Genomic DNA, 14,259 nt, shown 5'->3' on the forward strand with positions numbered 1-14,259 from the left:
AATAAGATCAAGAAATGAATGGATGTGCATATGTATCCTAAGATATATAATGTGTGTTTGTATGTCATCAGCATAGGCATGTCTGTGTGTCCATTCGTCTTAACCAGTAAGTCTCCGTTTTCAGTCTGAAAAGGGACTAAAAAGTACTACATATTTTTGATGCAAGTATAGACTTGTATAATAAACTGGCAGCCCTATGGGTTAGTTGTTTTTACTTCAAGTTGATATAAAATTTTGCTTCAATAAAGTAAAAGAGACAACTTGTATGATCAGCTAGAAATGTTATGATTTATTTTCATCTTGGGCAATAGTTGTATCCCTGCAAACCAACATTACACTGACACTCATAGTACAAGAAATAATAACACTCTGCTACAATATAAACAAATATCACATTCTACAAAAACCACTTTTTTTTAAATTGTACATAATTTTGTGTATTTTTTATTTAATGAAAAAATATCATTTTGCCCTCAAATCTGTACATCTTATGTTAACTGGAGTATTTTGTAAATAATATTTTGTTAGAGAAAGGGGAGGAAAATTGCATGATAATCATAATTCTTGTGACAGCTTTTTCTCCGCCTAGATATGCTAATCATATCTAGTATAAAACATATCACACCTATCAAAGTGAAAAACTATAAACAATTACACCAGGGCCAGATTTTAAGTCAATTCATTTACACAAATCATATAAATTTGTTTTTACAGGGAATTTTACAATAGATGTCACTCTGCATTTGAGTTGTGTTTAGTGAGTGGGTCACACCATAATCTAAAAGTGATCATTCATGTCAGCAAGTTATTGTTCTGGAGGGTTGCCCATACCTAATGTAAATGCTGATACTATTTTTGTTTACTCAATTACTTTTTCATTACATGACTTTTTTTTTAAAGAAATTTGCAATAGCCACAGAGTATGATTTTAGTCACTAGGCTACATAGTGCTATAAAGTCAGCAGTTATAATCATTGCAATCACTATCAAGAAATCATTCTTGTATCCCTATGTGACATCTGTCATTTGCAATCTACACATTTAAAATATGTCAACCCCAATACTAACATAGATCAGTTCACAAAAATGAAACATGGAAGATAATGATTTTATGAATTGTCATCAAAATAGGAACTTTTATGAAGAATATAAATTATCATATGAATGGTGCAGGGTTTGACATCAAAGACAACACACGTATATTAGCACATAGCAATTACATTCATTTACTGTCATTTCATGTACAAAATCCTCACATCATAAAAACAGATGATGTTTCATGGTCATTATCATGAAAATATTGCATACAATTTGCCATACATATTATAGATTACACACAAGAATACTAAAAGCCGATCTGACCCCCTCCCCTTGACATTCACCCCTCCCCACATGATGTGAAACAACCCGCACTGATAAGAGTATTTCAAAAATAAAATAAAATAAAGAGGGGAGTGTTTAAATTATTCAAATAATCCCAATAATTATTATATATACATAGTTGTACTTACATAACAATAAAAAAAGATAAAATCAACCTTTGTGTGAAAGTCTGCACTTCACAGTGGTGGTTGTCTTAAGACATATAGTACAAAATCTACTTATATTCTGAAAATATGCATCACTTTTCAAGTCTTTTCTGAAAATACCATAATTGCCAACACTATCTTATTTTCAAAATCCAACAAAATGTGCTTGGATATTGATACATTGTAATTACTTGAGACAATTGAAGCCTAGTCTTATGGGTTGAGACAACATTGAACAGCAGTCTTCAAACAGTGCTTAACTTTACAAGACCCATTGCACTGTCTTCTTCAAGGGTGTCCATTTCCTGTGATATGCTGTGCTTCACAAAGGGCCTGACAGGTGGATGGGCCCCTGGGGGTGGGGGAGACAGGGGATGCATGACATTGTTCCCGTTATTCTCCTCTGTTTCCCCTCCCACCACAACTGGTAGGTGATTGACAGTTGGAAATACCAGAGATGTCTGACTAACTGGTGTCATCTCATTCACTATGGGTGATGTGGGCTGACTTGTTGCTGCAATGGTTTCATTACAAACAGCATCTATATTATTGCTATCTACTGTGGTTACCAGAGTCAAATTAGTTTTACTATTATCTTCTTTAGTATCATTCATTTCATCTGGCTGCAAAGATATGATAAAAAATAGAAACACAATAAAACTCAGAAGTGAATTAGTTTACATCAGACTATGGATATATTAAAATATACTGGCAATTTTAACACACAAACAAAGAAATAAACATAGTGTAACTATGACAACTTTGCGCATTGAGAATCTAAGGTAAACAAGTCATTGAAAATGACACGGTCCCCATTAAATTTTCAAAAGTATGTGATGTATGTGCCAAATACGAATGAAAATAGTACATAAATTGTGGAAATATAGTAGTAAGGCCAAAAAGTCAGACGGCTGTCAATTGGCCATCCTTGACCAGATTTTGAAACAAATTGTCATGGACATGCATCCTAACATGTATAAAGTACATGTATTGAATGAAAACTGACAGAGCACGTCCAAGTTATCGCATAAAAAAACCCCCAAAAAACAAGATGCCTGCCAGTCGACCATCTTTGATACAATTGCGAAATAAATCGTCATGGACACGTATCCTAACATGTATAATCTATGTACCAAGTTTGAATGACAACTGACAAAGCATGTCCAAAATACAACATTTTCAAAAAACAAGATGGCTGCCAGTCGGCCATTTTGAATCAAATCACTAAACCACTGCATGTGCATATGTCCCACATAAGATACTAGGCACATGCAGAGAATGAACGGGATTGGTCAAAGGGATTCTGAGATATGACTCCGAACGGACGCACATACGCACGGACGGACGGAGACCGAATTATAAGTCCGTTTTAGGACAAACATGGCAGTGATTCTTATATCAAAACCAAACATGGCAGTGATTCTTATATCAAAACCAAACATGGCAGTGATTCTTATATCAAAACCAAACATGACAGTGATCCTCATATCAAAACTAAACATGGCAGCGATTCTTATATCAAAACCAAACATGGCAGTGATCCTCATATCAAAACCAAACATGACAGTGATCCTTATATCAAAACCAAACATGGCAGTGATCCTTATATCAAAACCAAACATGGCAGTGATTCTTATATCAAAACCTAACATGGCAGTGATTCTTTTATCAAAACCAAACATGGCAGTGATCCTTATATCAAAACCAAACATGGCAGTGATCCTTATATCAAAACCTAACATGGCAGTGATTCTTATATCAAAACCTAACATGGCAGTGATTCTTTTATCAAAACCAAACATGGCAGTGATCCTTATATCAAAACCAAACATGGCAGTGATTCTTATATCAAAACCTAACATGGCAGTGATTCTTTTATCAAAACCAAACATGGCAGTGATCCTTATATCAAAACCAAACATGGCAGTGATCCTCATATCAAAACCAAACATGACAGTGATCCTTATATCAAAACCAAACATGGCAGTGATCCTTATATCAAAACCAAACATGGCAGTGATTCTTATATCAAAACCTAACATGGCAGTGATTCTTTTATCAAAACCAAACATGGCAGTGATCCTTACATCAAAACCAAACATGGCAGTGATCCTTATATCAAAACCTAACATGGCAGTGATTCTTATATCAAAACCTAACATGGCAGTGATTCTTTTATCAAAACCAAACATGGCAGTGATCCTTATATCAAAACCAAACATGGCAGTGATTCTTATATCAAAACCTAACATGGCAGTGATTCTTTTATCAAAACCAAACATGGCAGTGATCCTTATATCAAAACCAAACATGGCAGTGATCCTTATATCAAAACTAAACATGGCAGTGATTCTTATATCAAAACCTAACATGGAAGTGATCCTTATATCAAAACCAAACATGGCAGTGATCCTTATATCAAAACCAAACATGGAAGTGATCCTTATATCAAAACCTAACATGGCAGTGATTCTTATATCAAAACCTAACATGGCAGTGATCCTCATATCAAAACTAAACATGGCAGTGATCCTCATATCAAAACCAAACATGGCAGTGATCCTTATATCAAAACCAAACATGGCAGTGATTCTTATATCAAAACTAAACATGGCAGTGATCCTTATATCAAAACCAAACATGACAGTGATCCTCATATCAAAACCAAACATGGCAGTGATTCTTATATCAAAACTAAACATGGCAGTGATTCTTATATCAAAACCAAACATGGCAGTGATCCTTATATCAAAACCAAACATGGCAGTGATTCTTTTATCAAAACCAAACATGGCAGTGATACTTTTATCAAAACAATATATGGCAGTAATCCCCAGTAAATATACCATATTCATCAGACTTGGTGTTCGTTTTGGTATTCACAAGATATCTGGGTCAGATGTTTCTTGTGAAGCCAAAATGACTAGAATTCACGTAGAAATTGTATTGATTGAGTTTTCAGTATCTGTTTTTCTGTATGATCTTTGGACCCTCCTTTATATTTAATATGATGACTATTTTATTCTGTTGACATTATGTCCAAGTAAGCAAGTAAAATTAGAAACATAACAAGATTTCATATGTCCATGCAAACAGTGATTTAGCTGTTTTAGAATCTGACAGATGATGTAACGTTTGAAGTTGGTTCATGGCTCAGTTTGTTTTACATACAATGAATTAGAGAAACTTGTTGTCTTGATTGGTTGGTTCTTGAGATGCATGTATCTGTGGAACAAGATTTAAGCAAACAGTACAACAAAGGAATTGTTTATTTTCTGTCCACTATTGCTAGAACTAAAATCAAGTTGAGTTAACACTGCCAAAAGTCTTCAAAGCCATTTGTTTTAGGTTTAGCTCATATCTGTGATAGTGGCAATAGTGTGGTTTATTCCCAACCTCCTAACAGAGTTGTAGATGAATTGGCAGTTTGCAAGAAAGAGCTTTTAAAGCTAAGTATACTTCATACACAATGCTGATACATGCCTTTCTACCCCTTGTAATATATGTAATATTTTTAATCCTAAAAGTTGAATGAATGGGGTAGATATATTTCTAAGTATGTATCAACATTGCATGTACTTGCTTTAAGCTACTATTTACTGTAATGGCATTTACTTGGTGTTTATTTTCACATGTTAACCTATTCACCACCAGATTTTCTCGACCATTTTTTTTTTACTTTTTTTCTTATAGTCTTCAATATATGATTCTAAATAACCATAATTTTGGAGACAATAGACAAAATTTGAGGTAGAGATGCAGTTTACCTGGCAGGTATTTTAATTACCGGTAGTTATTTAGGAAACCAAGATGACCTCTCTTGTCCACAAAACTACAGAAAGCTTATTGTATGAATTTTAAAGTTTTGTTAGTATTTCTTTAATGGACACTGTAGTTTGAAATATGCACAAAAATGTGCTTTTTTGGTCAAAAGTGATTTAAAAAAAATTAGCTCCTAAACCATGCTTCTGTTTCCTGTCAAAATTTGTTTATGGGTACATCTGTTTACTATGAAGAAAGTGCCGTTTTGAAAACTGTCTACCAGTTGTCAATTTTGCAGGGCAGCAGCTCAAATTTTACTACTTCAAGTTTATGGATAAATTAACACCAAGGCTAGTTGTCTGTACGATTGTTGTAACACAGTTCAACCAAAAACAATGCCCCGACGGTGTTTTGAAGATAAACACATTGTCAATCATTTGTGAAAATTTCAAAACAAAAGGTCAAAGCGTCTAGGAGCTATTTTTTTTTTAAGTTCTGGGATGTGCACTAAAAAGAAGCTGAGATAATTGCTAATTTGCATAACAATTCACTCAGTAAGAAGTTTGCTAATGCTCATAATTAAAATGACTTTAACAGTTAAATATAGTGCATAATATGGAGATCCCGTCATTTCTTTTTTTCACCATGTTTCTTTTTTATTATTTATGTACAGCCTTGCTAAATGTTGCTAAACATTCAAAAGAGAGAATGTTTGCACCTGTTATCTATATTTAAAATTTGTTTTTTTGAGTATGTTCCTCTATTCAAAATCCTACAAACTTTTAACAGGCAATAGCCAAGACTGTTTAGATAATAAAAAGCAAAAAAAAAAAATTCACTCCAAAGTGCTCACGAACCTGCATCTCTACCTTTAGTCAATTTTCAGTTTTTTTACAGAAAAAAAATAGGCTATTTTTGTCCCATTTCCCAAGGAAATGCAGATTATAAACAGGACTATTTTGTGAAGAAAAAGGGGAACTGGTGGTCAAAAGATCAAGCCTACTCACTGAGTTCAAACTATTGCAACATGGAGTTCTATTGTAATTTTACATTATTTAATTTACACTACTTTACCTATCAGCAGAAATAATAAGATTAAAACCCAGTGAATAACTAATGCCTTTACAGTATTGCCATGGTCATTTGAAAACCTTTCTATACAGGTATTATAGAGGGCACTATTCCACATAAAGCAGCAGTTAACAGCAAGTGGACACTAGAAAACACTATTCACACAAAGCAATTATCACAGCAGCATAATAGTTCTCATAAAAGCGATCACAGAAAATATATACAATTAACTGAAAATATTCTCTGTCATATACTAGATGTACAAGACATGAAATGTCACAGTCCCCGTTATTTGATTATAAAGTAGTACAAGGAACATCTGCAAACAGGTGAATAAATATGTACTCTTTGTGGATACAACTCATCATAAAGTGATTTCCCATAATCTAGTTTTGTACTGACAACTAAAAACTTCCACTGACCCATGTTCAGAATCTCAGAGTACACAAGTGCAACAAAACTATTTGTCATACATGTATACTTGCTCAAGAAACTGCATTCATAAATCTGAGTGAACCTTGATGTACATGACTTCTTTGTTAATCAGGTCTTAGTATATTACCAGGACCTGGGTTTGTTTCAACATCACCACTGGGCATCAGAATCATTCTCATGTTGTCAAATACAATTTTTTATTAATACAGTAAGGTTTATTATTTAAAATGTATTCATTGTACATAGAACAACATCTGTTAATTTAAACAATTGTAAAAGCTATGTTTTCAGAGCAAGTACATGTAATAATTAAGGAAGCCAGTAAAGGTTGGTCTGCTCCTAACCTTCAATGGAGAAGTAACAATAATTGTTTGAAGTTTTTTTAGTGCAGTGATATTATTGCATTTCATCATTATTAATGGGTATAAAATACTGTAAACCATTTAATTTTCACTTCTAGATATATTCAGGATTCTATGAAATTTCAATAAAGTCCCTGACACTCCATGTTGTAGGAACCCAGAAAAAATTGCCTTGCAAAATTGAAGCAGTTCACAGCACCACTGTAAAAAAAAAAAGTTTAAAATGAGTATTGTTAAAGATATACACATGTGGGTTCATAAGACATATGTACCAATCTGAGCGGTTCTAGAGATTAGTATCACAAGATTTTACTCTCTGTGATTCAATATCAGCCCTATGTATAACGCTGTGTTGATCAGGCGAACTAATTGACAATGGCCCTACAGGTATCGCTATGCAATCACAGTAGTTTTGTATTATTCTTGGGAAAATTACCTCTTGACTCTTTTATTAAGAAACAAATGATAAAATATGCCAATCGTATTGCAAATTCCACAAATACTCTACTTCAAGAAGCATACTATGTCAATAAAATTATTAAAAGTAAATGGTTTAAAAAACTTGATCTGATATTAAATGAAACAAATATTATCTCATTATCAAAATTAAAAACAATTGATGAGAAATTAAAAGAAGAGTTTACAACTGAGTGGAAAAATGAAATAAATAATGACAATAGGAAAAAATCAAATTCTAAAAATAAACTAAGAACCTACAAACTTTTTAAAACCAAAATAGAACAAGAAAACTACTTAACAATTATGAAAAACAGTGAACTTCGCAAATCCTTAACAAAATTTAGACTTGGTAACCACTGTCTGAAAATTGAAACAGGCCGGCATACAGGATTGGATTTTAAAGACAGAGTCTGCAATATGTGCGACAATGACCATGTTGAAGATGAACAACATTTTGTCATAAATTGTCCTCATTACAACGAAATAAGATTAAAACTTTACATTGTAGCTAATAAATGTATACCAAATTTTGACAAATTTAGTAATGAAAATAAATTCATATCATTACTAAGTGACGAGAAAATGTCTATTCCTTTAGCGCAATATTTAAAAAACTGTTTTAATACAAGACAGCAGCACCTACATAAACTAAGCCAGTAATACATTCCTTGTATTCAAATTATTATCTTTTTTTTTTTTTTTTATGCCTTTTTGTTCCCTTACTTTTTATGTGGTTATTTTTCTTTTACTAATATCTGATTTGTAACCCTTTTCATCCCCTCCGGGGGATGTTGTGTGTTAATAAATAAATAAATAAAGATCTCTTGCATTTCGACCATGGAAAAATATTTGTTTTTGAGAGTGGCCGAATTATTAGAAGAAAAACAGAAACTATTTTTTTTTAGTATAAATTCTAGTAACTGAAATGCAGGATTGGTAAAGAACAAGACAATAAGCAAGATTGATAAACCTTCAGCGAGCACTCCTGAAATTTCAGATCATTGATACCATGTTTTTGGATACATTCAATAAAATTGGGTTATTTATTTGATGTAATGAAACATGCATTCACAGCAGACGGAAATTCGTTTGAGATGTTACTGGATTTTTGTATTCAGTTTTCCATTTCAACCACCATCATCACTTAGTATAAAGCTGAGATCATGCATAAATGCACAGTGTAGTGCCACCAGAAAACCAATTGCTTGAGAATATTTTGCACCATTACACCATTTCAAATATTATATTAATTCACAGACAACAAAATAAAGATTTCAATAACATACAAGTTTTCCCACAGTTGATGATTGTATGGCAATTACATGGCTTCACCAGTTTTACTCTGGAAGAAGTTGGAAACAGATAACAGGAAGGGGCTACATGGCTACATCTTTTTTTTTTGAATTTGAATCAAGCATGATTTTTAAATGTCTATTTCAGGGCAACAGAAACAAAAACAATAAATGTGTAGGTAGGCATTTTAACAATTGCACAACTAATATTGGATGAAAACGTCATTACCGATATAAATCATAATTCTGTTCAAATTAAAAATAAGATCACATTTAATTTAGTCAGTTTTCATAATTAAATACATAATAACATGTACTTATAAATTTGAATAAGGTTCAACGGCTTTTTCATTTAGTGCCAGTTTATACACCATAAAACTTCTGGTTTAGGTGTCACACTCAAAGAGTGAAAGGCCTTTGGTTTGGCATTGCGAAATGTTGGAATTGAATCCCCCCAAAAATTCAGTAAAGTTTACGAAAAGTAAAGTATTTTCTAAAAGAAGTTTCGAATAAATACAAACACGAATACATTGCTTAGTTGTTACATGGAGGGATTTATAGTTCCATGGTTGTTAGTACCGGTAGTAAATGATCACGGTAGCACAATCTGGTCATTCTGTGTTTCGCAAGTGAATAACTTACTTGTTTTCGAAGTATTGCTATTGTTTATTATTATTCAGTAATGATTATAATACGCACAAAAAAATAATTCGTTGAATTTTTATGAATTGGAAGTAATATTCAACTTAGTTTCATCGTAAACGAATGATTTCGGTCGAATGTAAATGCGATGCGATATCCGCCATGTTATTTCAGTACACGTGGTCATTTAAATATGTTAATGACGGCTCAGTGACCTCGTGGTGAACGCAACAGGGGATTCACCGATGTTTAGCAAGATCTTTATGCTTTGATTTTGACGGGGAAAACGGCATGATTTTTTTTAAATCGAAAAATTAGTTGTTTTCAAAAAATAAACTGAGCATTCAAAGAATAATTTAACATTGTTCGCAGAAACAGCTCATTGTCGAAACGAAGCTTACCCATTCACGCTATTCACAATAAACATGATACTCTTGAATAGGTGTCAATGACTACGGTAAAATATAAATTAGACTCTTTTAGGCATCAGGAGTGAATGAAATATCCAAAACATTAAAAAAAAAACTGCAGAAAAAACGGGCGATTTCACGGTCCGTTCACAGACTGTGGTCCGTTGCAGACTGCTCGACCGACCGTCCATACACGTGTTGTCACTGTACATCCGCCATGTTGAATCGCACAAGATCGCCAAAATCTTCATTGCAACTAACAGTTCAATGCTCACAACATAAAAAATACGAATATAATCATAGGCAACCTGCTATTATATCATGAATAAATTGATCGACACAGGGAAATTCTCCCCCCCCCCCCCCGAGTTGTGAATATTTCGGAAATCGCTACACAAGCAAAAGACCGGAAAACGATTTACCGGTACTTGAAAACTATGTCCTCGTGAATTAATCGTTCGTGTACAATAATTTGACAGGGTATACAATTCACAAACTAGTTTCGTAGATTAGAGACAATTGTTTGCTTTTTTTGGTTTTTCACAAGAATATAAAGCTGGCAATCATCATAATATTCACGTCCGTACGCCACGAAATGTACACCAATCGTACCCCAATAAACTGGAAAACTTACCTTTGCAAACACGTCTCTTATGCCGCCTTCTTGAAGTTCTTGAAATCAAATAAAGTTACTAGTTCTTCTAGTAACGAGTGAATGAGACCACTGAGCCGAACAGAATACATGTATAAACAGTACTATAATAAAATGCACGCAATGGAGAAATCACGTGCCGTAATAACAGCAGCCTTACTCACAGATCTAATCTACTGTAAAATATTTTATTTCAGCTGGAATTATCATTCGCTGAAAAGACTTTTTCTGGGTGTTTTGTATTGAATTTATTTTCATTGATTTTTGACAAGTTGACTGTAAAATATAAGAAAAGGGTATATTCGGTGGATTTTATTTTAACTGAAACATTCCTTCAGCGAAAATAGCAAAAAAATGTTGCAAGCAAAAATAAAGTATTTTACAGTAATTAATTTATTCTGAGCATGCGCAGACGTTTTGTCAATGTTGCCGGGAGAGGCAATTTTTGATAAAATCATGAAAAAGACCCACTTGGGATTTTCAGATCTGGAAAAAAAAATTACGTGCATACTCGGAGGGGACATGTTCATCAACCTGCCAAGTTTCACTGATATCTGCTGTAGAATTTCTGAGAAAATGTTGGAGACGGAATTATGGACATAACCTGAATTATTAGTCCCCTTTTCAGGCTGCGCCTGAACGGGGACTAATAACCCTGGTTTGAAAACAGGGAGTTATGTGAACTGAAGATTTCACTTAAAACACATAATAATCTCAAAGTGTCAAGAAAATAAACATGTTATGTTATGATTTCCAGTGGTAAACAGCTCAAAGGTCACATGTTCTCTATTTGAGAAAAACCCACATCATGTAATGCATATGCTTAGTAATTATTAATAAACAGAATGGGGTTGTTCATTGCAAGATATTGGAAATTCTTAAGCATTAAAAAAAATCCCTTTCTAATTGCTCAACCACCTCTAATCAGACCCCTACTGTGGTATGACCTACCTCTACCAGTCAAGAGGACAGCAGTCATCCATAAAGAAATCCAGATTTCAAGCTCTGTAAAGACCTTATATCTACCTGGATGGAGTCAGTAGCCTTTAGTTGGTTTATTATATAGCTGTTAATGTCTAGGCTGGTATCTGTATCTACCTGGATGGAGTCAGTAGCCTTTAGTTGGTTTATTATCTAGCTGTTAATGTCTAGGCTGGTATCTGTATCTACCTGGATGGAGTCAGTAGCCTTTAGTTGGTTTATTATCTAGCTGTTAATGTCTAGGCTGGTATCTGTATCTACCTGGATGGAGTCAGTAGCCTTTAGTTGGTTTATTATCTAGCTGTTAATGTCTAGGCTGGTATCTGTATCTACCTGGATGGAGTCAGTAGCCTTTAGTTGGTTTATTATCTAGCTGTTAATGTCTAGGCTGGTGTCTGTATCTACCTGGATGGAGTCAGTAGCCTTTAGTTGGTTTATTATCTAGCTGTTAATGTCTAGGCTGGTATCTGTATCTACCTGGATGGAGTCAGTAGCCTTTAGTTGGTTTATTATCTAGCTGTTAATGTCTAGGCTGGTATCTGTATCTACCTGGATGGAGTCAGTAGCCTTTAGTTGGTTTATTATCTAGCTGTTAATGTCTAGGCTGGTATCTGTATCTACCTGGATGGAGTCAGTAGCCTTTAGTTGGTTTATTATATAGCTGTTAATGTCTAGGCTGGTATCTGTATCTACCTGGATGGAGTCAGTAGCCTTTAGTTGGTTTATTATATAGCTGTTAATGTCTAGGCTGGTATCTGTATCTACCTGGATGGAGTCAGTAGCCTTTAGTTGGTTTATTATCTAGCTGTTAATGTCTAGGCTGGTATCTGTATCTACCTGGATGGAGTCAGTAGCCTTTAGTTGGTTTATTATCTAGCTGTTAATGTCTAGGCTGGTATCTGTATCTACCTGGATGGAGTCAGTAGCCTTTAGTTGGTTTATTATCTAGCTGTTAATGTCTAGGCTGGTATCTGTATCTACCTGGATGGAGTCAGTAGCCTTTAGTTGGTTTATTATATAGCTGTTAATGTCTAGGCTGGTATCTGTATCTACCTGGATGGAGTCAGTAGCCTTTAGTTGGTTTATTATATAGCTGTTAATGTCTAGGCTGGTATCTGTATCTACCTGGATGGAGTCAGTAGCCTTTAGTTGGTTTATTATATAGCTGTTAATGTCTAGGCTGGTATCTGTATCTACCTGGATGGAGTCAGTAGCCTTTAGTTGGTTTATTATCTAGCTGTTAATGTCTAGGCTGGTATCTGTATCTACCTGGATGGAGTCAGTAGCCTTTAGTTGGTTTATTATATAGCTGTTAATGTCTAGGCTGGTATCTGTATCTACCTGGATGGAGTCAGTAGCCTTTAGTTGGTTTATTATCTAGCTGTTAATGTCTAGGCTGGTATCTGTATCTACCTGGATGGAGTCAGTAGCCTTTAGTTGGTTTATTATCTAGCTGTTAATGTCTAGGCTGGTGTCTGTATCTACCTGGATGGAGTCAGTAGCCTTTAGTTGGTTTATTATCTAGCTGTTAATGTCTAGGCTGGTATCTGTATCTACCTGGATGGAGTCAGTAGCCTTTAGTTGGTTTATTATCTAGCTGTTAATGTCTAGGCTGGTATCTGTATCTACCTGGATGGAGTCAGTAGCCTTTAGTTGGTTTATTATCTAGCTGTTAATGTCTAGGCTGGTATCTGTATCTACCTGGATGGAGTCAGTAGCCTTTAGTTGGTTTATTATATAGCTGTTAATGTCTAGGCTGGTATCTGTATCTACCTGGATGGAGTCAGTAGCCTTTAGTTGGTTTATTATATAGCTGTTAATGTCTAGGCTGGTATCTGTATCTACCTGGATGGAGTCAGTAGCCTTTAGTTGGTTTATTATATAGCTGTTAATGTCTAGGCTGGTATCTGTATCTACCTGGATGGAGTCAGTAGCCTTTAGTTGGTTTATTATATAGCTGTTAATGTCTAGGCTGGTATCTGTATCTACCTGGATGGAGTCAGTAGCCTTTAGTTGGTTTATTATCTAGCTGTTAATGTCTAGGCTGGTGTCTGTATCTACCTGGATGGAGTCAGTAGCCTTTAGTTGGTTTATTATCTAGCTGTTAATGTCTAGGCTGGTATCTCTATCTACCTGGATGGAGTCAATAGCCTTTAGTTGGTTTATTATCTAGCTGTTAATGTCTAGGCTGGTGTCTGTATCTACCTGGATGGAGTCAGTAGCCTTTAGTTGGCTAGTATCTTTTCAGTAACAAACTCTTTCTTAATTTAGCATATGCACTACAGGTTTGTACTTCTTAACGGACAAAACAAACAAAGCAATATCTACATGCACATTCACATGGAATAAAAATAGCAGTATTGGCCAGACCCAAAATATCTTTTGTCCTGTGTGATGTATACAGTGAGTCTTGCAATTTTTACAGCTGGGGCCAGGGTAGTCTTGTACTATACATTTTACACAACCAAAGAGGTGAGGCTTATTTTTCAGTGAAGAATAGTAATTATTAACAATCAATTGACAAGGGGTTGTTGGACAGAATAGAATCATTTCAAATAGAAAGACAAACATAACACTGATTGGGTACTGATTCTGAATCATGGCGAATAGGAGGGTTGCATAGCAACAAGCTACCTATACATCTCACAATACTGATAACACACA

At 34.5% G+C, this 14,259-nt stretch overlaps 1 protein-coding gene across 2 annotated transcripts in view; it reads right to left on the reverse strand.

Moving 5' to 3' along the window:
• Positions 1–261: 261 nt before the first annotated feature.
• LOC100374270 (palmitoyltransferase ZDHHC18-like) overlaps positions 262–14,259 on the reverse strand; it is a 66,569-nt gene continuing 52,571 nt past the window's right edge. For both annotated transcript variants that reach the window (XM_085505150.1, XM_085505149.1), the window contains exon 10: positions 262–2,152. In XM_085505150.1, coding sequence (XP_085361276.1) covers positions 1,775–2,152 — 378 coding nt within the window. In that variant the 3' untranslated portion in view covers positions 262–1,774. The remainder of the gene's footprint in view (positions 2,153–14,259) is intronic.

Source organism: Saccoglossus kowalevskii, chromosome 11 (genome assembly GCF_978046115.1).
Source record: "Saccoglossus kowalevskii chromosome 11, keSacKowa6.1, whole genome shotgun sequence".
Taxonomy (NCBI): Eukaryota; Metazoa; Hemichordata; class Enteropneusta; family Harrimaniidae; genus Saccoglossus; species Saccoglossus kowalevskii.